General features: G+C 32.4%; 2 protein-coding genes and 1 long non-coding RNA gene across 3 annotated transcripts; 2 read left to right on the forward strand and 1 right to left on the reverse strand.

Annotated features, from left to right (window-relative positions):
• Window positions 1-2000: 2000 nt before the first annotated feature.
• LOC133782239 (uncharacterized) lies at window positions 2001-3927 on the forward strand. Its single transcript, XM_062221481.1, has 4 exons — window positions 2001-2283; window positions 2366-2686; window positions 2756-2851; window positions 2940-3927. The coding sequence occupies exons 1-4, from the start codon at window positions 2185-2187 to the stop codon at window positions 3825-3827; spliced, it is 1404 nt and encodes a 467-aa protein (XP_062077465.1). The 5' UTR covers window positions 2001-2184; the 3' UTR covers window positions 3828-3927.
• A 6387-nt stretch (window positions 3928-10314) lies between these two features.
• LOC133812795 (cytochrome P450 81Q32-like) lies at window positions 10315-14248 on the forward strand. Its single transcript, XM_062246616.1, has 2 exons — window positions 10315-11299; window positions 13437-14248. The coding sequence occupies exons 1-2, from the start codon at window positions 10337-10339 to the stop codon at window positions 14079-14081; spliced, it is 1608 nt and encodes a 535-aa protein (XP_062102600.1). The 5' UTR covers window positions 10315-10336; the 3' UTR covers window positions 14082-14248.
• Window positions 14249-15204: 956 nt separating this feature from the next.
• On the reverse strand, window positions 15205-20582 carry LOC133812796 (uncharacterized). Its single transcript, XR_009884027.1, has 4 exons — window positions 20279-20582; window positions 19378-19471; window positions 17691-17783; window positions 15205-15296 (listed from the first exon to the last, which is right to left on the reverse strand). It is a non-coding gene; the product is annotated as an uncharacterized LOC133812796 (long non-coding RNA).
• Window positions 20583-20969: the final 387 nt, after the last annotated feature.

A 20969-nucleotide genomic window follows, 5' to 3' on the forward strand; every position in this document is an offset into this window, starting at 1 on the left:
CGCTCGGTGTTCGTAAGTTTCTTCCAAAGTCTATATCGACCACTATTGCAGAATTGTGCAATTTCTTCAGGCAAATATGTTCGAGGACTTTAAATGTTAAAGATATGGAGGAAGCACAAAATGATCTTATTCAGATATTGTGCAAGATGGAGTTCATTTTTCCTCCAGCTTTTTTTGACATAATGATTCATTTGGTATTGCATTTGCCAGAAGAAGCAATATTGGGTGGTCCGGTATTTATGAGGTGGATGTATCCTTTTGAAAGATACATGAAAAAATTAAAGAATTATGTGGGAAATAAAGCTCGCCCTGAAGGGTCGATCGCCGAAGGCTATGTTGCAGACGAGGCTTTGACCTTTTGTTCAATGTATTTCAAAGGCATTGAAACAAGATTTAACCGTCTTGATCGAAATGAAGATGCAACTTATATCCCACGAAATCTTGTAGTTTTCCAATCTCAATGTCGTCCACTCACAAAGGGAACTTTGAAGACTCTCGATCATAAGACTCGTGAAATAGCTGAGTGGTTCATACTTGAGAATTCTCCTGAAATTGAGCCTTATTTAGAGTAAGTTTATTCTCTTATAAATTAGAACATGTGTGGTTATTATCATTTTTTTGTTATCAAGAATTGTAACACTATTCTAATTAACAGTGAACACCTACAAGAGATTAAACAAAAATACCCAGATGGTGATCATGATCGTTTGCATAGGAAAAATTTTCGTTCGTGGTTTCATAAAAAGGTAGCTTTGAACTTTGAACTTTGAACAGTGATTTTATTAATGATATATTTTGTGAATCTAATATCATTCTATGTATTTAGATATATGACCTGCACAAGCTTGGGTCTTTGGATAACGGTGATGAACTGTTAGCTTTAGCATCTGGGTCAGATCATTTGTCAACATTTTACCAAGGTTGTATAGTCAATGGTGTTCGATTTATTGCACACGATCGAGACAAAAAGCGCACCACACAGAATAGTGGAGTGTCTGCTGCCGGAACAGAAGGTTTTAATTTTTACGGCACGCTTGAAGAAGTGGTGATACTTTCTTTCACTGGTGCATATTCAGTGGCATTATTTCGGTGCAAATGGTTTAATACAAATCCAAGAATGAAGAAAACAGTCATTGAAAATAATGTCACTAGTATAAACGTCAATGGCGAATGATACAAAGATGAGCCGTACATACTTGCTACTCAAGCTAAGCAAGTTTTCTATCTCGATGATTTACTTAGAGGTCGTGATTGGAAAGTTGTAGAAGATGTGAATCATCGACAGATTTGGGACATTAAGGACAATTATGATGAGGTTAATGATGTTATTGATGTTGTACATGAAACAAGTTCATCAAATTTTCTGTTGACTGTGGACCTCGGAGAGTTGATTATGCAATCTGATCAACCTGCTGCATATGTTGGAGCTGATGAAGATGGTGACGACGAAGCTGATATGTCAGAACATGAGGACGTTGCAGATGCATAAGATGAATTGGTTGTTGAACTTTGTGAAGATGAAAATGTGTCTCCGATTACTGATGGAAATGATAGTGATTACTCTATTTAGTTTTTTTCTATTTGTGTAACAGAACTATGTATTTAAATATAATGAAGTGTTTTTTTGTAATTATAATATAAGATATTTGAGCTTTGTGAAGATGAAAATGTATCTCCGATTACTGATGGAAATGATAGTGATTACTCTGTTTAGTTTTTTCTATTTGTGTAACAGAACTGTATATTTAAATATAATGAAGTTTTTTTTGTAATTATTATTATTATGAATTCAATGTGATATACTTCTATTTAATGCTAATTACTAACTAATAAATTTTAAACTGAAGTATAATGTCAGCTGATATAGCTACTTATCATGGCGGAGATGGTGGGGGTCAAGACCCACCAGATCCTTCTAGGGTACCAACATCTTGCGAGTCAGGTTAAATATTGCATATCAAAATTATTTTTAGAAAATATATTGTTAGATAAATATAACATCAATACTAATACTGATTATTGTTAATAAATTTTAAAGCCCCGTCGACGAGAAGAAAAGGTCGTGGCCCTGCTAGTAATAATGTTCTTGAAGAACGAAGGAAAAAAGCTGGGAAACCATTGGATCTAGAGCTTGATCCTGTGACCAACAAAGTGGTTGGGCAGGAGGATCAAGCTTTTATTCGCATGTTGGGAACTCTAGTTTCCATGTTGTGTCCGGGGCATTATTTGGATTTTGCTGATGTACCTCAACAGTTTAAGGATCAAGCGCTTGATCGTATGAGGGTAAAAAAATTACAAATCTTGTACTTTTCATTATTTAATTCCATTATTTCCAAGTTATCTAATATTTTTTTTCCTAATGCAGTATTACTATAATATAGACGGTCATCCACAACGTGAGTCAGTTCTGGCAACTCTCAACAAGGAGATGGGGGAAAGATATCGCGAGAGAAAGAACTATAGACATAGACACTTCAAAAATCATTATGCTGGACCAGAAGATTTGGAGAATGTCCTCTCTAAGCCACCTAACCATTGCACTAAGGAGGCTTGGCAGCTTATTTGTGAAATGTTTTTGAGCGAAAGATTTTTGGCTCGTTCCGCTAAAAATCAAGCAAACAGAAGACAAATGAAGTATGTAACAACACAAGGCACAAAGTCGTTGGCAGCTAAGCGTCACGAATATGTAAGTGAAGATGTTAATTTAATTTTATAAAATAACACATTCTGAAACATTTTGTTTACATTTGTATAGGAGAACCCGAATGCGCATGTTGTTGATACTTGGAGGGATGCTCATATGAGAAAATCGACAAAATCTTTTGTCAATGAGGCAGCTCAACAAGATTATGTAAGTGAATATTATTGTTTTCTTGTTTCTAATGTTTATAATGTTTATAATATTTCTAATTTTTGTTTATAATGTTATCTTTATACAGGAAAAAATGGCGGCTGAGGTTGAGAGGTCACAGAATGAGAGGCAAAGTCAACAGCAGAGTGAGGCATCTCTAAATGTATCTGGTGTTGATTTGTCCCCGGTCGATCAATACGAGATACTAAGTAAAGTACTCGGGGAGAGATCTGACTACCAAAGAGGAGTGGGTTATAGGGCGAAAGGGAAGGCAAAAAAGACATCCTCTAGCTCTACAGATCAAAGTCAGTCCCAAGCAAATACTGCTGCTTCGCCTAATGAAGATATGAGAGTTATGGCTTTGCTGGTGAAGGCAATTCGTGAGACGTTTGAGACTTCGACAACTGTGCATCCCAGTAAACTGTATAACCCAATGTTTGACAGTTTTCTGCAGAGGCATTTGCCACCACAATCCGAAGGTGCTTCGTCTTCTCAGTCTCCGTCACAGCAGTATCAGCCTCCGTCACAGCAGTATCAGCCTCCTTCACAGCAGTATCAGCCTCCTTCACATCAGCAGTATCAGCCTCCTTCACAGCAGCAGTTCCAGTCTCCTTCACAGTATCCGCCGCAGCAGCTGTACCAGCCTCATCCAATGTATCCACCACATATGTCGTCGCAACAACCTCCTCAGTATCAAAACCAATACATTTTTGGACCCCATTCTCAGTCTCCTCCACAATATTTTAGTTTTACCGATTTTCCAGGAGGATCGATGCAGCCTCCGCCACAGCCACAGCCTCGAGATCTGTTTGGGGACCTCACGCTCAGACGATCATCACAACCACCATATATTCCTTCACCGCCACCGCCACGGCCGCCACAGCCACCGCCATCGTCACAGCCATCGTCCTCACAGCCAGACCAAAATGTTGAAGATGAGGACAATTTCAATATTAATCTTAATGATTTTCTTTAGTTACTAGTTTATATATTTGGACTGAATTAATACTTTATTTATTTTTAATGACTATAGTGATATTTACTAGGTTGATAAATATTAAAACTATTTATATTAATTTTAATGTTAGTTATGTTTAAATTAATTAAATGTTTATTTTTATTAAATTATATTATAAATTATTTTTAAAAATAATTAAATTTAATAAATATTAATTTATTAATTTATTTAAAATTTAATTTAAAAAAAATTATAAATACAATAATAGCGGCGGACCCCGCGGCTAATACTAATGCCTCGGACATAGTTATTAGCGGCGGGTTCCGCCGCTAATGTCCGCCGCTAATAATTGATTATTAGCGGCGGGTGCGTCAGTCCGCCACTAATAATCATTATTAGCGACACTTTTTTAGGCGCGGGGTATTAGCGGCGGAGGCCCGCCGCTAAAGTGTATTAGCGGCTGATGTGGCAATTATTAGCGGCGGAGTCCCCCGCCGCTAATAATAGAATTTGTTGTAGTGCTTGATTAGACATAATTATGTCACGGTTTTAAAAAACGCACGAGGATTCTGATAGATTTCGTGGGGCATATGAACGGTTGTTTCCCTAAAGTTTCTTTATTGCTAGTCGCACTAAACAAACTTGGGGGGCAAATGTTATCCAAAAAACAGGTATGGATGACATGGCAAACGTTTAATACACGATGCTGACATCTGGCAGGAGTCTTGTTTGACCATCGACTAGAGAGATGTCTACGGCGCAATGCTCAATCTTTATATACGACCAGCCTGGTCGTATACTCGCTATATTTGGAGAAAATCTTATGCAGTTATAATCATATCCGAAAGTATCTCCCATGATTTCCTAAGTATCCGATTATTTAGGAAAGAATATCTGTAACAAATTAATGTAATCTTCCTTGAGCTTATAAATAGAGAAAGATAGCTCAAGGAAGGGATTTTCGGCTTTCTAATTATTGGAGATTAGAGTTTTACAAATGTATTAGAACTATCACATTCAATATATTGTTTTGTTCTTCAGAGGTTGGTGAAACTCATTGAACCCTAGTTGTTTGATCACTCATTTGAAATACTATATCAATAACAGTTCAAGTGAACGTAGGACCTTAAATTTTTGTGTGCTTTATTGTTTTTGTCATCACTTTCATTTCAACATATTTGTCCACATCAAGCATTTTTGACTCCGTATCAGTTGGCCAAAATCAGGGTCAACATATACTGTTTTCGTTAAATTATCATGTTTATTTTAATTGTAAATAAAATAAAATAAAATATACAAACAAATTTAATTTATGCATCAAATTTAACAAATTAGTTTATTTTAAATTGCTATATGTGCATCAAACTAATTAGTTATAAATTAAATAAAACCAATTATTTATTATATAATTTTATTGTTCAATTAATAAACAATACTATATTGTTTAATGTAAGTTAAATTGTCATTAAAATAATCTTTTATATTTACTCAAGATACGTTTACGTTTTATTTTATTTTTTTAACAATTAAAATATTCATTTTATTGATTATATATAACCTAACCACTTTGCTTATTTCAGTATGTTAATTTTTAAAAATTGTTCATAATTTTTTTTAACGAGTTTGGTTGCCTTCCAAAATTATAAACAAAAAATACTTACAATCGTACAAATAATTTTTAATAAATACTTTTGTTTATTTCTTAATGTCACTACCTTCAATGTTTTTGTTTATGATAACATTAAAATTCAGATTTCTATTCGAGTACATTTGTACATCTTACAATTATTGAACGTAATATACTATTTTATATTTTTAATTCTATTTAATTTTGTGATGTTAGTTGTATTAGTTTTTTTTTTGTTATTATTATTGCATAATATATAATTATATAAAGTAAGTTGCTATGTATGACTGACACAACTAAGATGAAAATTTTATTTGTATGTAATTAATATTTTTAATTTTGAGCTATCTTTTGTAATATTATTATTATAATAATAATATACGAAATTATTTATGTACATCATTTTATAACCTAAGTACCCTAATAAATCTTCATCCAAAACTTGAAGATAAATGTAGAGACATTAGCATTCCATAAAAAAATAATTATAACTTTGATTAGGTGTGTTACAGTGGCGAATTATCCAAGTTAAATGAACTGACAAATGAACACCCAAGTTTATAATAAGTGCGTACTCACTGACGCAAACGACAACACTAATATACGTACTCAATGACGAAAGCTTCCAATTAGGCCAATTTGTCTTTAAGTTACAGCTACAAAAGTTATTTTTAAGATAATTATGGCTTAAGTTTATCTTTCAAAAGAATACACATATTGTCACGTGTTCAAATATGCAGATAATATAGGGCAGATCTGTTTAATTTATTAGATCTTTCACCCATTTGAATTTAATAATTATTATTGGTTATCGCTAACATATTATAAGGTGTTACTTCATGTGATGTTGCATAACTTAATGCGCCAAAGAACTCGTTTGGTCATTACCATTATTTCTTAAGAGAATTACTAGGAGGCATTATTGGTGCCCATGTGACATACAGTTGTTGGTGTAATCTAATATTAGGTCTCGCATATTTGAATTTAATAAATATTATGAAGTATCATTAACCAACTATGATGTGACATCTGTGTGGTGTTGGACACCATAAGATGTCAAATAACAACACTCAGAAGGTGTTTGGTATGGGGTAAAGTAAATATGGAAATAAAAATCTAAATCCCTTCCTATGTTTAGTTCAAATTTTAAGAGAGTAAAGTTAATAATTTGTGTGAGCCTCACATGTATTTTAAGGGTAGAGTGAACTCTTTTGTACACAAAAGTTTAATATTACCTTTATCCTAAGAGCATCTACAATACTAATACTCTTCCATGTTGCCAAAAAAATTAAAATATTAATATTTTTGTATTCTCTTTCATCCACATAATCAAAATGATTTTTTATTAAAATAAAAAACAAGTTGGGCAACGTTGCCAACTTTTGGCACTTTTTCTTGGCAATAATCTGATTTTGAGACCAATTTTTCTGACTTGGGACCCACAAATAACTATGGCAATCCTTCTAGCTTCAGCATTAAAATTGCTCTAAGTCTCTCTACACTTTCCAAGATAACTATAATATCATATTAACCTAACCTAACCTAACCTCAACTACTCAAACCTAACCTCCCTCAATTTTTAATATTCCACTCGTTAAAGTTTTATGATTATTAACAACAAACTATATCATATTATTACAGATTATATTTTTATAATTACCATTATTACAAATATATATCATCAAGAATAGTATTATATACGAGGAAGAAAAAGTTTAATAATCTTCTTCTTCTAAGAAAATAAATATTTTAGAATAAAGACAAAATGGATACAAAGCAAGTCAAAACTAATGGCTCATGTGTCTTGGACTTTATAGCTAGCCGAAGTTTATCTTCATATATGTTCTTACTATTAATATAATATATATACATATAAGTGTTCCTATTTTACACCAGTAAAAGTAGTTAAGTAGGGTGTTGACACTTAGCAATTCAATATATATTTATGACAATTTTATTCCATTGATTTTAAGCTCTACTGGTAGGGCTCTCAGTGTTTCTCGACCCATGTACAGTTTTCGGTGCGATTTTTTTTTATGACCGTATATATTGTAGCTATTTAGAGCATCTTGCAAATTTTCAGAAAATTTCGAATAGTTTAGTGTACTGAAAACTAGGTTCAAACATGTTATTTTCCACTCGCATAAAAAAAATTAGTCACGCGTGCAACAACATGTTTGAACCTAGTTTTCAGTATTGTAAACTATTCATAATTTTCTGAAAATTTGCAGGATACTCTAAATAGCTATAATATACACGGTCATAAAAAAAATGCACCAAAAACTATTCACGGATTGTAAATACTAAAAGCCCAACAGGTAAGGCTTAAAGTGAACCCCCAGAATTCCCCATTATATATATATATATCTCATATACATAGGGAAATTTCAATTTATATGCTTGATAAAAGTTATAATTACAAAAAAATGCTAGGCATATTAAAATTTTCAAAATAATGCTATTTTTTTTGTACTTTACCCAAAATACCCTTACCATTTCTTCCTCACTTTTCACTCCTCATTTCTCTCTTCTCTCTTCTCTCTTCTCTCTTCTCTCTCTATCTCTCTCTCTCTTATTTCACCCTCTCTCACCTCACACCACCACCAACACCACCACCACACTAAATATTATATTTCGAACAGATTTGGACATGATTTTTAGGTATTTTGGCGATTTTTTTTTTCAGATCTGAAACTCTGAAATCTGCAGAAAATCGACCTTGTTCGATGGTGGTTCGATGGTGCTCGATGCCAGCTTGATGGGACCTTCAAAATCATGATTTTTCATGAAAATGACTTAGCTCGATGGTGGTTCGATGGTAGCTCGATAGTGGCTCGATGCAATTCTTGCAAGAGACATAGTTTTTCACTCAGGTGTCCGTTTGGGGTGATTTTTTTTTTATTTTGGGTATTTTTTCAAGATATACACGTTTGACATATTAATATGCCCATTTGTGAAGTGTAACACTTGTAAAAAATACAAAATTGTAAACATACCACATGTTTAAGACATCTTTTGGTATATTTTTAAGTTTTAAACTTCCCAAATGTACATATGAGCATGTTAAACGTGTAGATCTTGAACAAATACCCAAAATAAAAAAAAATCACCCTAAATGGACACCCGAGTGAAAAATTATGTCTCTTGCAAGAATTGCATCAAGCACTATCGAGCACCATCGAGCCATTATCGAGCTACCATCGAACCACCATCGAGCTAAGTCATTTTTTCATGAAAATCTTGATCTTGAAGGCCCCAGCGAATGGTGGCTCGATGCCAGCTCGATGAGACCTTCAAAATCATGATTTTTCATGAAAAAATGACTTAGCTCGATGGTAGCTCGGTAGTGGCTCGATGGTGCTCAATGCAATTCTTGTAAGAGACATAATTTTTCACTCGGGTGTCCGTTTGGGGTGATTTTGTTTTATTTTGGGTATTTTTTCAAGATCTACACGTTTGACATGTTAATATGCACATTTGAAAAGTTTAAAACTAAAAAATATACCAAAATATGTCTTAAACATGAGGTATGTTTGCACTTTTGTATTTTTTACAAGTGTTACACTTCACAAATATGCATATTAACATGTCAAATGTGTAGATCTTGAAAAAAATACCCAAAAAAAAAAAAAAAAAATCACCCCAAACGGACACCCGAGTGAAAAATTATGTCTCTTACAAGAATTGCTTCGAGCACCATCGAACACCATCGAGCCACTATCGAGCTACCATCGAACCACCATCGAGCTAAGTCATTTTTTCATGAAAAATCATGATTTTGAAGGTCTCATCGAGCTGGCATCGAGCACCATCGAGCCACTATCGAGCTACCATCGAACCAGCATCGAGCAAAGTCATTTTTTCATGAAAAATCATGATTTTGAAGGTCTCATCGAGCTGGCATCGAGCATCATCAAACCACCATCGAGCAATGTCGATTTTCTGCAGATTTCAGAGTTTCAGATCTGAAAAAAATTGTAAAAAAAACCCAAAAATCATGTCTAAATCTGTTTGAAATATAATATTTAGTGTGGTGGTGGTGTTGTGAGGTGAGAGAGTGAAATAAGAGAGAGAGAGAGGGAAGAGAGAAGAGAAAAGAGAAATGAGAAGTGATAAAGAAATGGAAAGAACAATTTAAGTAAAGTGCCAAAAAATAGTATTATTTTGTAATTTTTAATATGCATAACATTTTTTTTGTAATTATAAAGAAATTTCCCTATAAATATATATCATCCCACCATACCTAGATATATAAATATATATATACTAGTTAATAAGGCACGTACCCGTAAAGAAAATATTAAAAATATATAAGTACTAATAATAATCTACTTGAAAATATTGGTCTTCTGGAGAATTAGTATTAATTTTTAATTATGTTTGCGTTCACTACACAATCATACACGCAAAGCTTGTATCTCAGCTTTTCATCACCCTGACATGTATTTTTAATGATCAATTTCAATAGCAACATATATAATTAATTATTAGTATGCATATATATATAATCTAAAGATATATAAATAAATCAATGGTAAAAATGAAGAAATAATATTAAATATGATAAAAAAGATATAGAACGGTTGATATAATTGCAAAAAACAAGAAGGTATACTGTTATATATTGGATGCGGCAGAAACGATGATGCAGGCCCTTCTAAATATATATATATATATATAAATATGTGGCATATAAATAATAAATAAAAAAAATAGAATTTAATATAAATATATATATATTTAACCTGTTATATACGAATGAGAATCTTAAAATTATGACATATATTAAAAAATCTTTTATGAATAGTCCTAAACTAATTATTCATCTCCACTGCTATATATTACTATAGATATCGCTATATTCATATCCAAATATTAATTGTTCTAAAACTTTGAAACCATGGAAGAAGAGCCACTACTACTTTACATGTCCCTTTCGTTCCTTATCCTCATCCTCATCCTCTTAGGGTTCAAGCTCTATTATCCCTTCATTATCCAAATTAAAAAACGACACTACAAAACCCTACCACCGACTCCACCGAACTCACTCCCAATCATCGGCCACCTCCATCTCATCAAACACCCCTTCCACCGAACACTCCACCACCTGTCTCGTAAATACGGCGACGTTTTGCTGCTCCACTTCGGCTCCCGCCGCGTGGTGGTGGTATCGTCGCCCTCGGCCGTGGAAGAATGCTTCACCAAAAACGACATCGTTCTGGCCAACCGGCCGCCTCTCCTCGTAGGGAAACACCTCGGCTACAACTACACCACCGTCACCCAATCCCCTTACGGCGACCACTGGCGCAACCTCCGCCGCATCGGCGCCATCGAGGTCTTCTCCTCGACCCGTCTCAAGTCGTTCTCGGGGATCAGAAGAGACGAAATCAAACGACTGCTTCGCAAGCTAAACAATAGTAATGGTGGGACTAGTAGTGGTGAGTTTGCGAAGGTGGAGATGAAGTCGCTGTTCTCGGAGATGACTTATAACATCATGATGAGAATGCTGGCCGGAAAACGGTACTACGGGGAAGATTTATCGGACGAAGAAGAGGCGAGGCAGTTTAGGAAGATCATGAAGGAGGCTATATCCCATGCCGGTGCGACGAATCCCGGGGATTTCTTGCCGGTTCTGAACTGGTTTGGTGGTAAGAATGGTTATGAGAAGAGAGTGAAGAGGCTTGCGGTGAGTACAGATGGGTTCTTGCAAGGTCTGATCGATGAGCATCGGAGCAAGAGGAGGAGTAGTAGTACTGCTACTATTCCTAGTCAACAAGACGATAGTATGATCCATCATATGCTTTCTTTGCAGGAGTCGCACCCTGATTATTACACTGACCAAATTATCAAAGGCTTTATGCTGGTACGTTATTACTTAATTATATATATATATATATAAATTAAGAAAAATGGGTGAAATGATTTTTCTATCTTGACTAATTTTGATAATATTTTGAAAAATAACTACAATAAAATTTAATTAGTTGTCTAAATTTTTTTTTATCAACTAAAATTTTCAACCCATTTAAAATTTTTGATAACTTATCTAAAATTTCCATATAATTATAGGAGGTTATTTTACAAATAATTATTAAAATTAGTCTAGAGGCAAAGCCTTTAAAAAATAGATAATTTTGTCAAAAGACCCTATATATTAATTATATATATTAAGAGAATTGCTATACCTCAAGGAGTTTTCATAATATTATCGGTACAATTTAATATCATGTTACACTTATATGAATTTAATAAATATTATGAAGTATCACTAACCAATCATTTAGTGCCACCTCATATGTTATTGGGCACCTTAATGTACCAAATAACAACACTCATAAATTAATATTAGTTGTATAAGAGCTAATTATTAGTGGTAGACATAAATTATAATAATATTATTTCTTATGATTTATTATTAAGAAATTTATTTTCATTATATTTTATATGAAATCTAATTATATGTATATTTAGAAAATAACTAATAAAAATAAAATATTATTTTATCTATATTTTGATTTGTATAAATTTTAAAGGGTGATTTTTGTTTTTAAAATTATAAGTTGAAAGAGCGAAATATTGAATTTTTTTTAAATAAAAAGTGAATGAATAAGTAAGAATTTAGAATTAATTATTACATGATTTTTTTTTTCAATCACTATAGAAGGATGATCATGTGTATGTATATTATCTTTTGTTTCTTGTAAATATTTAATTCAAGTACTACATGAGAGTTTTTTTTGACCTTATTTATGGAAAATCTAATGATCATGGCTAAATCAAGAAGAAGAAAAAAAACTAGTGGGGGCAAAATGAAAATATAGAGAAAAATAGTGTGAATTATTTTTTTTATAAGAATTAAACTTAATATATATATTTTAAATTAAGTTAACAATATATATCTTAATTTTGATATTTCTATAATAATATAATAAGTATGTAGTTTTGTAATAAAAATTAATGCATTTACTTATATATATAATTTATCAAGTATATTCTTTGATTCGACCGCTTATTATTAATATTTGCGATGTGTTTTTGATTTTTTTTTAAATGGATGTGTTTAAAAGTAAGTGTTTTTTAATCATATATGATTTCAAACTCAAAGTCGGTCAAGATATATTCTCATGCCCCATATAATATAAAACCTACGAAAAAGTATACACACATATACATACAGATATATAGGGGATATATATACATGACACCACTTTGGTACAACCATTTAACTATTTTGCCACTTAAATAATTTTTAATTTTTTTTTACGATGGTGTACATTATTGTCATCTAAGATATTCTGTAAATTTTTAAGAAATTTTGAATAATTTATAGTATCAAAAATAAATTTTGAATAGTTAAATTTTACTTGTACAACAATTCAAAATTTCTTGCGCAAATAAAATTCAACTATTTGAATATTGTTTTCGGCACCATAAATTATTCAGAATTTCTAGAAAATTTACAACTTGAATGACTATAATATACACACCGAAATACCTACTAACTGCACGAGTGCATATATTTATATATACGAATGAGAAATTGACAGTTATTAGACATAGATTCTATATAGGGTTTATACATTTTAGATCCTGTGTTTTATCTAATTACCTGTTTAGATTCTGTGTTTTCACAAATTACTTTTTGGACCCTATGTTTTATAAAATAGTTCAAATAGACTCTTAAACTCAATTTTGATCAAAGTTTTTTTTAACTAAAATCACAAATAATTCATTAAACTAACAACTAAGAACAAAAATAAATTAATTTTGCCTAAGAGCTGTATTGTTATATTTAATTTTTTGTTCATCAAAATCATAATTTAGGGACCTATTTGAACCATTTTACAAAATACAGGGTCTAAAAAATAATTTGTCAAAATACAGAGTCCAAACAAATAATGAAAAAAAACATTAAATCTAAAAAAGTATAAACCCTTATATATATACATGAGAATATCCGATATAGATGATATAATAACTCTAGCTCTCTAATTTTGCAGGTATTGTTTTTAGCTGGGACTGACACATCATCAGTGACATTAGAATGGGCAATGTCCAATCTACTTAACCATCCACACATTCTCAAAAAAGCCAAATCAGAGATTGATGATCAAGTTGGACAACACCATTTAGTTGATGAACAAGATCTTTCCAAACTTCCATACCTTCAAAGCATTATTTCCGAAACCTTACGACTCTACCCAGCAGCTCCACTGCTTGTTCCTCACTACTCATCAGAAGATTGCACTATTAAAGGATTTGACATTCCACGTGGCACAATCTTATTAGTTAATGCATGGGCTATACACAGAGATCCTAAAATATGGGGTGACAATGCTGAGAGTTTTAAGCCCGAGAGGTTCGACCTCGCGGGTGGGGACGAAGGTGCTGGTCTTGTCAACAAGCTAATGCCTTTTGGATTGGGAAGAAGGGCTTGTCCTGGATCGGGCTTGGCCCAACGTGTAATTGGCTTGACTTTGGGGTGTTTGATACAGTGCTTTGAGTGGGAAATGATCAGTGAAGAAAAAATCAACATGAGTGAAGGCAGAGGTGTCACAATGCCGAAAGCTATTCCATTAGAAGCTATGTGCAAACCATGTCCTATCATGAACTCGGTTCTATGTGACTCTATTCATGATATTTAATTATAAAAAAGAGTTTAATGCAAATTTTCATTACTTCTATGTTGAATATTATATATCAATGATAAGTTGAAGGTCGTGACTTGGTTTGAGGTTGTTGGGCATTGTTGTCTAAAAGTATGTATTTGTAAAGTTTATATGAAATTAAAAAAAGTGAAAACTTTCTATAATTTATGGATTATGTTATTATTGAATAATATATATATATATATATTTATATAAGGATGGATTATGTTTTTGTTGAATAATATATATAAATATTAGAAAATTTGTAAGTTAGCTAATGTAACTATGATATTAGTATAAACGAGTTATATACGAGAGGATTAACAACCTAGTAGATAATGAACTAAATAGTTTTGGGATTTATGCCCTTAATGAAACCATATTTCTCATGTAACACATTTTTATCATCAATAAAAGAAGTAGATTTCATTTTGTTTATTCAATCGCATTGTTCGCCTATTTTATTACATGTTTATTCAATTAATACAATCATTCATAAAATTCCGAACATATATAGAAAATTACAATTATAGTGACTAGGTCAAAGTGGATTATAGTTGTAATTATATGTTCAAAAGAATGAGTCACTACTACAAAAAAAGATTTTTAGGACTAGCATTGCGAGTCCTCTATTTGAGAGCCTTAAAACTAAGGTTTTTTAGAACTCGCGTTGCGAGTCCTAAAAAATCTGGTTAAGTGCCTTTAATTAAGTTTTTAGGACTCGCAACGCGAGTCCTAAAAAATCTGGTTGAGTGCCTTTAATTAAGTTAATGCGAGTCCTAAAAGAATGTTTTTAGTGAGTCCTAAAAAATCTGATTGAGTGCTTTAAGTAATTTTTTAGGACTAGCTTTGCATGTCCTTAAAAGTAATTTTTAAAAAAAAAAAATGCAGCTACAATTTTCATTTTGATTTATCAAAATATATTCCTTTGAGTGTCCAAAATGTATTATATATGTTAGATTTCTAAAATTTCAAAAGAAAATACAACAAAATAATTTTTTATTAATTACTCAAAAAGATCATTTCAGTATTTAGTCTACTCGGCTTACAAAATCATATTACATGACAGTTTATACTACAATCAAATTATATCATCACCACATATTAAACAAAAAATGTATACAATGTTAGTGAAATATATATTTTATTCTAAAAACTTCAACTGTCAATGTTGCCTAGCATTACACCAAAGAAATGCATCTCAATATAGACCTGTACATTATAAAAAAGTTATTTAATTATAAATATATTATAATTCAAACTTATAAATAAGTAGACACACACATCATCATCATTTGGCTTTTAACAATCAAATCAAAGTGAAATTGCATAATTAAGCTACGCAAATTGCATTCAAATCAAATAGTTTTGACGAAATTAAACATCTAATTAAGCATCTTTTAAGAGACCCTTTTAATCTTAATCCACCTCTTAATCTCTAATTTCGTTAAAACTTTAATGCAAACTTATTATTTATTATGATGTTATGGTTCAAGTGGGAAGGAGCTTAAGTGATAAGACATTAGTACTACTTAATTACTTGATTAATTAAGAAAGAAACATCACTAATTTGAATCCTTTCTTGGATGTATAGTAATTGGAACTTATGATGGAAAAAGATATTAAAACTATTATATTGTACATCAAATTCTTTGTTTATTTGCAATAACTGATGTTGGTTTTTTTTATCTCTTTATCTTTTAGCTAGGGACATTTTATGAAACAATTTTTCGCATTGTAAATACGATCAATTTTAACATATAACTTAATCAAAATCCTCCCCACAATTACACCTATTTCACGAAACGGAACCTATAATTACTAATAAGAAGAAACAAACTCAATCCACCAAAAACACATTTACATGCAAAGAGAGGAAGATTAATTAAAAAGAAAACCAAAACCATACCAATTTGAAAGTTGATTCAAGAAATATAAGAGTGAAAAAAATAACAGAAAGGCAATTGGTACGCGAGAGGAAGAGTAGAGGTTGCATCAAGCAGAGTATATTGATTTTGCCCAATTTCAGATAGCCACAAAATGGTTGTATAAGAGATAAGTACGTATAAGAGAACCGAAAGGCATTAACAACTATATTCTTATTACAAATAGAAAAATAAGATAAAAAGGAAAACATGAAGAATTTTTTTTTTCAGAATCTAAACCCAGAAACACCAAATACAAGCACAATTGAAAGAGATTGAAAAATATCATCAAGAGTTAGAGACACCTCAAGCCTTTAATGAAACCCTTTCTACACAACTAAAACCATCAAATATTTAAAAAAAAAATACTCACTTCAGCTGCCTGTGAAGTAACCCCAAGCGTTGATTCTAGATAATAAATTTCTTCATGCTATATAAATATATATTCCTAAAAACCAAATATCATATATCCTAAATCTATTTCAAATCATATAAACCCTAGAAATTAGGTTAAAAAGGTAAGAAAATAGGCCACAATCACCAACGTAAGCTTAGTTAAAGGTTCACAATAGGTGGCAGAACAAACACCGTTGAAGGATCTTTCTAAGATTAATTTTCAGAATGTTATATTATATGTATGATTCTAAAATCTCACGGACGGGGTTTATTCAGCAACCTGTTTTACTCTTTTGGGAGAGAAAAGATGAGGATTTGATTCAAATTCTAGAAAGACCTATCCTGCACTTATAATCTTGAAAGCACAAATTTGTGATCACATAGGGTCTGATTGGTTTGCGATTCAAAAACTGTATTTTTGAAAAGTGGGATTCTAAAATGAAAATCTGAATTTAGTGACTAAAAACATATTTCTGAAAATGTGATTGGTTCAATGTCAGTAAACTGTTTTTGAGTTTTAAAAAACTGAATCTGTGATTGGTATTAAATTTGAAAATATAACAGAAACTGAATACGTGGTTGGTAAATTTAATAATAGTGTATTAATTAATTCATAACAATATTGCATCCTCGTTAACTTTGATTTTTTTTTTTTATAAATTAAAGTTATATTTTTTAGATTGGTTCTGACATGTTACTCTAAATCGGCTCTTTTGAGGCTCGGATTAAGCAAATTTTGTGATTAGTAGAAAAATTTAAATTCAACTTAATTATTAATTAGGTGGTCAAATGTTAAATATCCGGATCACAAATTTATCATTGTGGCAGCCATCCTTTTCATATTTCCACACAAAACTAAGTACAAAAAAATCTATAGAAAATCGGACAACATATCCCCTAATTTACTAGCCTAGCCATATGTCACAATCAACACCATGTCAAACAAATCAAACAACACACATGTTTTCATCCATATATCACCGCAGCACACAAAATTCTCAGAACCTACTTCACTAAGACATGCAAGTTTTCAACCTTCCGTTATCACTGCAGCACACAAAATTCCCAGAACCTACTTCACAACGGATGAATATCTAAGATATTCAAACTCCACTAAGTACAAAAATATTTTACATATAGCCATAAATAAGAAGTCTTAACTCAACTAGGAAACTATTTTTTTATAATTCAAACTCAGATAAGCTCTAATAAAAATCTTTAAAATATATGAAAATAAAACTGCAATTAATTTCTAATGACATGAAACATGTTTGGTATTAATTACCTGTTCTACACCTTGAACTGAGGACCTTTCCTTTCTGGAAGCATCACCATGTTCAGCTTCAGCAGCTAAACTGTCATGGACGCCCACAACATCCTATTAACAGTGGCAAACATGAGAAGTAAAGGCAGTGAGAATATTTACAAAAGCAATTCATAGTGCTTATAATAACAGACCAATTTCAAGCAAAAAAAATATTCTAAATGTTATTGCTGCAGTGCAGGAATAAAATCCACAATAGCAAGAACTACTAAAAAAGACTCCAGCAATCAAAACCATCACACAAGAAAAAGAAACTGACAATTTATTCTTCCTTATGATACTACAACAAGTATCATAAGGGAATGAGGAGATTATACTTCTAAGCTGCTAGACAAGTCCTTTAAGTGTTTTCTCTTCATTTTGTAGCTGTGATAGCTCGGCCTCATCCTTAGCTATAGCTGTTTTTGCTAGTTCAATTTCATGCTTTCTTATTGCAACACCCTCTTGAAGTCACAATTTTTTTCATCAATTTGTTCCTTGCCACTTTCCCAGCCTCCAAACATGTATTAGGGCATTTCCCTTTATCATCATACTCATCACTCCCATCACAACAGTCTGAGATTAGGGACTAGTTAAAGCAGATTAGACAAGACCAGTATCCAGCTCAAAACAACAATTTAGTAAAAAGATCTAATAATGGAATTTAGTTGGTATTGAAAGCAAATTGTTAAAGTCAAAGAGAAGTTCAAAGAGCTTAACTTGACTCATTTCTGTCCTAATGGAATTTATAGGACAGGTGAAGGTTACAAAGCTCTTGTTCTGAATCATCAAAAAGTATCTTGGTATAGGGAAGTTTGGAATAGAACCATCATACCTAAGCATCGATTTATCTTATGGCTTGCGGTTCTAGACAGGCTACAAATGAAAGATAGGCTGTTTAGATTCAACACAACCACTGATTATCTTTGTCTTATCTGTGGTAGTAACAGAGAAACAAGAGAACATGTTTTCTTTGACTGTCATTTGAGCTCTTCTTGCTTGAGGAAAATCAAAAGCTGGCTGGAATGGAAGACAGCAACTTCTACTACGCATAAGTTGCTGAGATGGATTGCTAAAGCCAGGTTATCTCAGTTTAGGAAACAAGTCCTTATGGTGGCGTTGGCAGCTATGATATACCAGATTTGGTGGTGTAGAAATGAGGCACTATGGAATCAAAAAGTTTATACAAAAAATATAATTGTTCAAAGGATTCAATTTAATGTAAAGTACAGAATTAGAAGTATAATGCCTAACAATGTTCAGTTGATAGAAAGAACTTGGTTTGAGAAATTGTAATAGTTTTCAGTCAGGTTTTTCTTACCTTGGCTGTTGAGTTGTAAATTGAAAGTTAGTAATACACAGATCTTATTTACCAAAAAAAAAAAAAAGATCTAATAATTCTATATTACATCCTACACGCACGCCACATTTAATAAAACATGATAATCAGAGAAAAAAAAAGGCACATTACGATTGAATACCCATTACTAATTCAATAAGATTTTTTTTTATCCCTGATCAATGACATAGTTTCTTCTAAAATCACAATCCTCTCCAAATAAAGAACTCAAAATATAAGAAAATTAAACTAGGGAAATAGAACATGGAAGGAAAAACTGGTTCTTGCATCTATACAAGTTATTAAAGCACTAAATTTAAAGCTACTTACCGCATATACCATCATTCACTCTAGTAGAATAACACTTTAGGAGCATGCCCTGCATTTTGACAATAGAATCTTCCATTTGGACAAGCAGATGTTCCTACAACCCACCAAACAAATATGCATAGCATTTATCAAAATCAGTAAATCACATAGACACCCAATAGAAAAGTATAACATTTCACCAAACAATGCAATGAAAATAAAGGGAAAAGAAAAACCAAATGAATGATATACAAACTGTAGTAAAGTTAGCAAGTATAATAACAAAAAAAAACCCATCCCCATAAGAAATCAGATGCATCTTTCACCTAATATAGATAAATAATCAAATTCAGTAAAATATAGGAGAGGAAGATGATACCAGGCTTGTCGGTGCCATCGGGGCAGTCGCAGAAGTTGTCATTGAGCTGGGTTTTGGTGAATTTCTTGGATCCGTCTTTACATTTGATGGAATCAGAAGACTTGTAGTATTTTTCATCTGAGTAATGAAGCCAACACCGTCAATAATCAATCATTCTTCTCATCACATATACAAACAAATATAAATTGAAATGTAAGAAAAGAGAAAGATGATTCTTCTCATCACGTCATTTTTCATCTGAGGAAGATGATTCTTCTCATCACGTCGATCCCCATCCCCACCATTGAGCCCGCATCTGAGACGAGGAAGACCACAAGCCTAGACCCACACCTCTTCCCCGTCACTGTCGTAGCCTTGCCGTAAATTGATCGGGACTAATAGCATAGGATCCTCTCTTTGTGAGAGAAAACAAAGTGAGAAAGAGAACCATTTAAGATAAAACATTACAAACCCATATGCCAAAATAACATTAGAAACACATGTATGACTAACTAACTAATCACAGATCGTCAAACAAGAGGCTCGGGGTAGTTGGAATCTCACCGGAAAGTGCAAGAGGCGGACGGCTTCGGACCGTTGGTTGACAGCCCTGGGCAGCGCGTATGGTGGTGAGCTCGCGGGGGTCGACGTTTCGAGGGCCGGCGGTTCGATTGGGCTGGCGCGTGTACGGCTCCGGCGATGGGACGATGGCCGTTCGGGCTTGGCAGAGGCAACACAGTGAGAGAGAGAATGAGGCTTCGGGGAAGATAGAGGAAAAGAGGGAGAGAGAAATGATGTTTCAGATTTTTTTTTATTTTAAAATTTTCCTATTTATTTAATTGAAAAAAACTAATATCTAATATATAAATTCTTTTTAGTTAACACAATTTATTTTTTATTTAAATTAAAAAAATCTTGTGTGTGTGACTGAAATAGATTTCCAAAATGTGTATTTTGACCCATTATATATTTTCGAAACAAATGAGTGTTTTTATGCTCTTATACTTAACAATTTTAAGGACTTGCTTTGAGAGTCCTTAATACTTTTTTAGGACTCGCAAAATGAGTCTTTAAAAGTCATCATGTTTTTAGGACTCGCGAAGTGAGTCCTTAAAGAGTATTAAGGACTCCCAAAGCAAATCCTTAAAATTGTTAAGTAAAACACTCATTTTTTAGCCCAGATTTTTTTAGGACTTGCATATTTTTTTAAGACACTCATTGCGAGTCCTAAATTGTGTTTTTTCAGGACTCCCAA

Source organism: Humulus lupulus, chromosome 1 (genome assembly GCF_963169125.1).
Source record: "Humulus lupulus chromosome 1, drHumLupu1.1, whole genome shotgun sequence".
NCBI classification, from domain to species: Eukaryota; Viridiplantae; Streptophyta; class Magnoliopsida; order Rosales; family Cannabaceae; genus Humulus; species Humulus lupulus.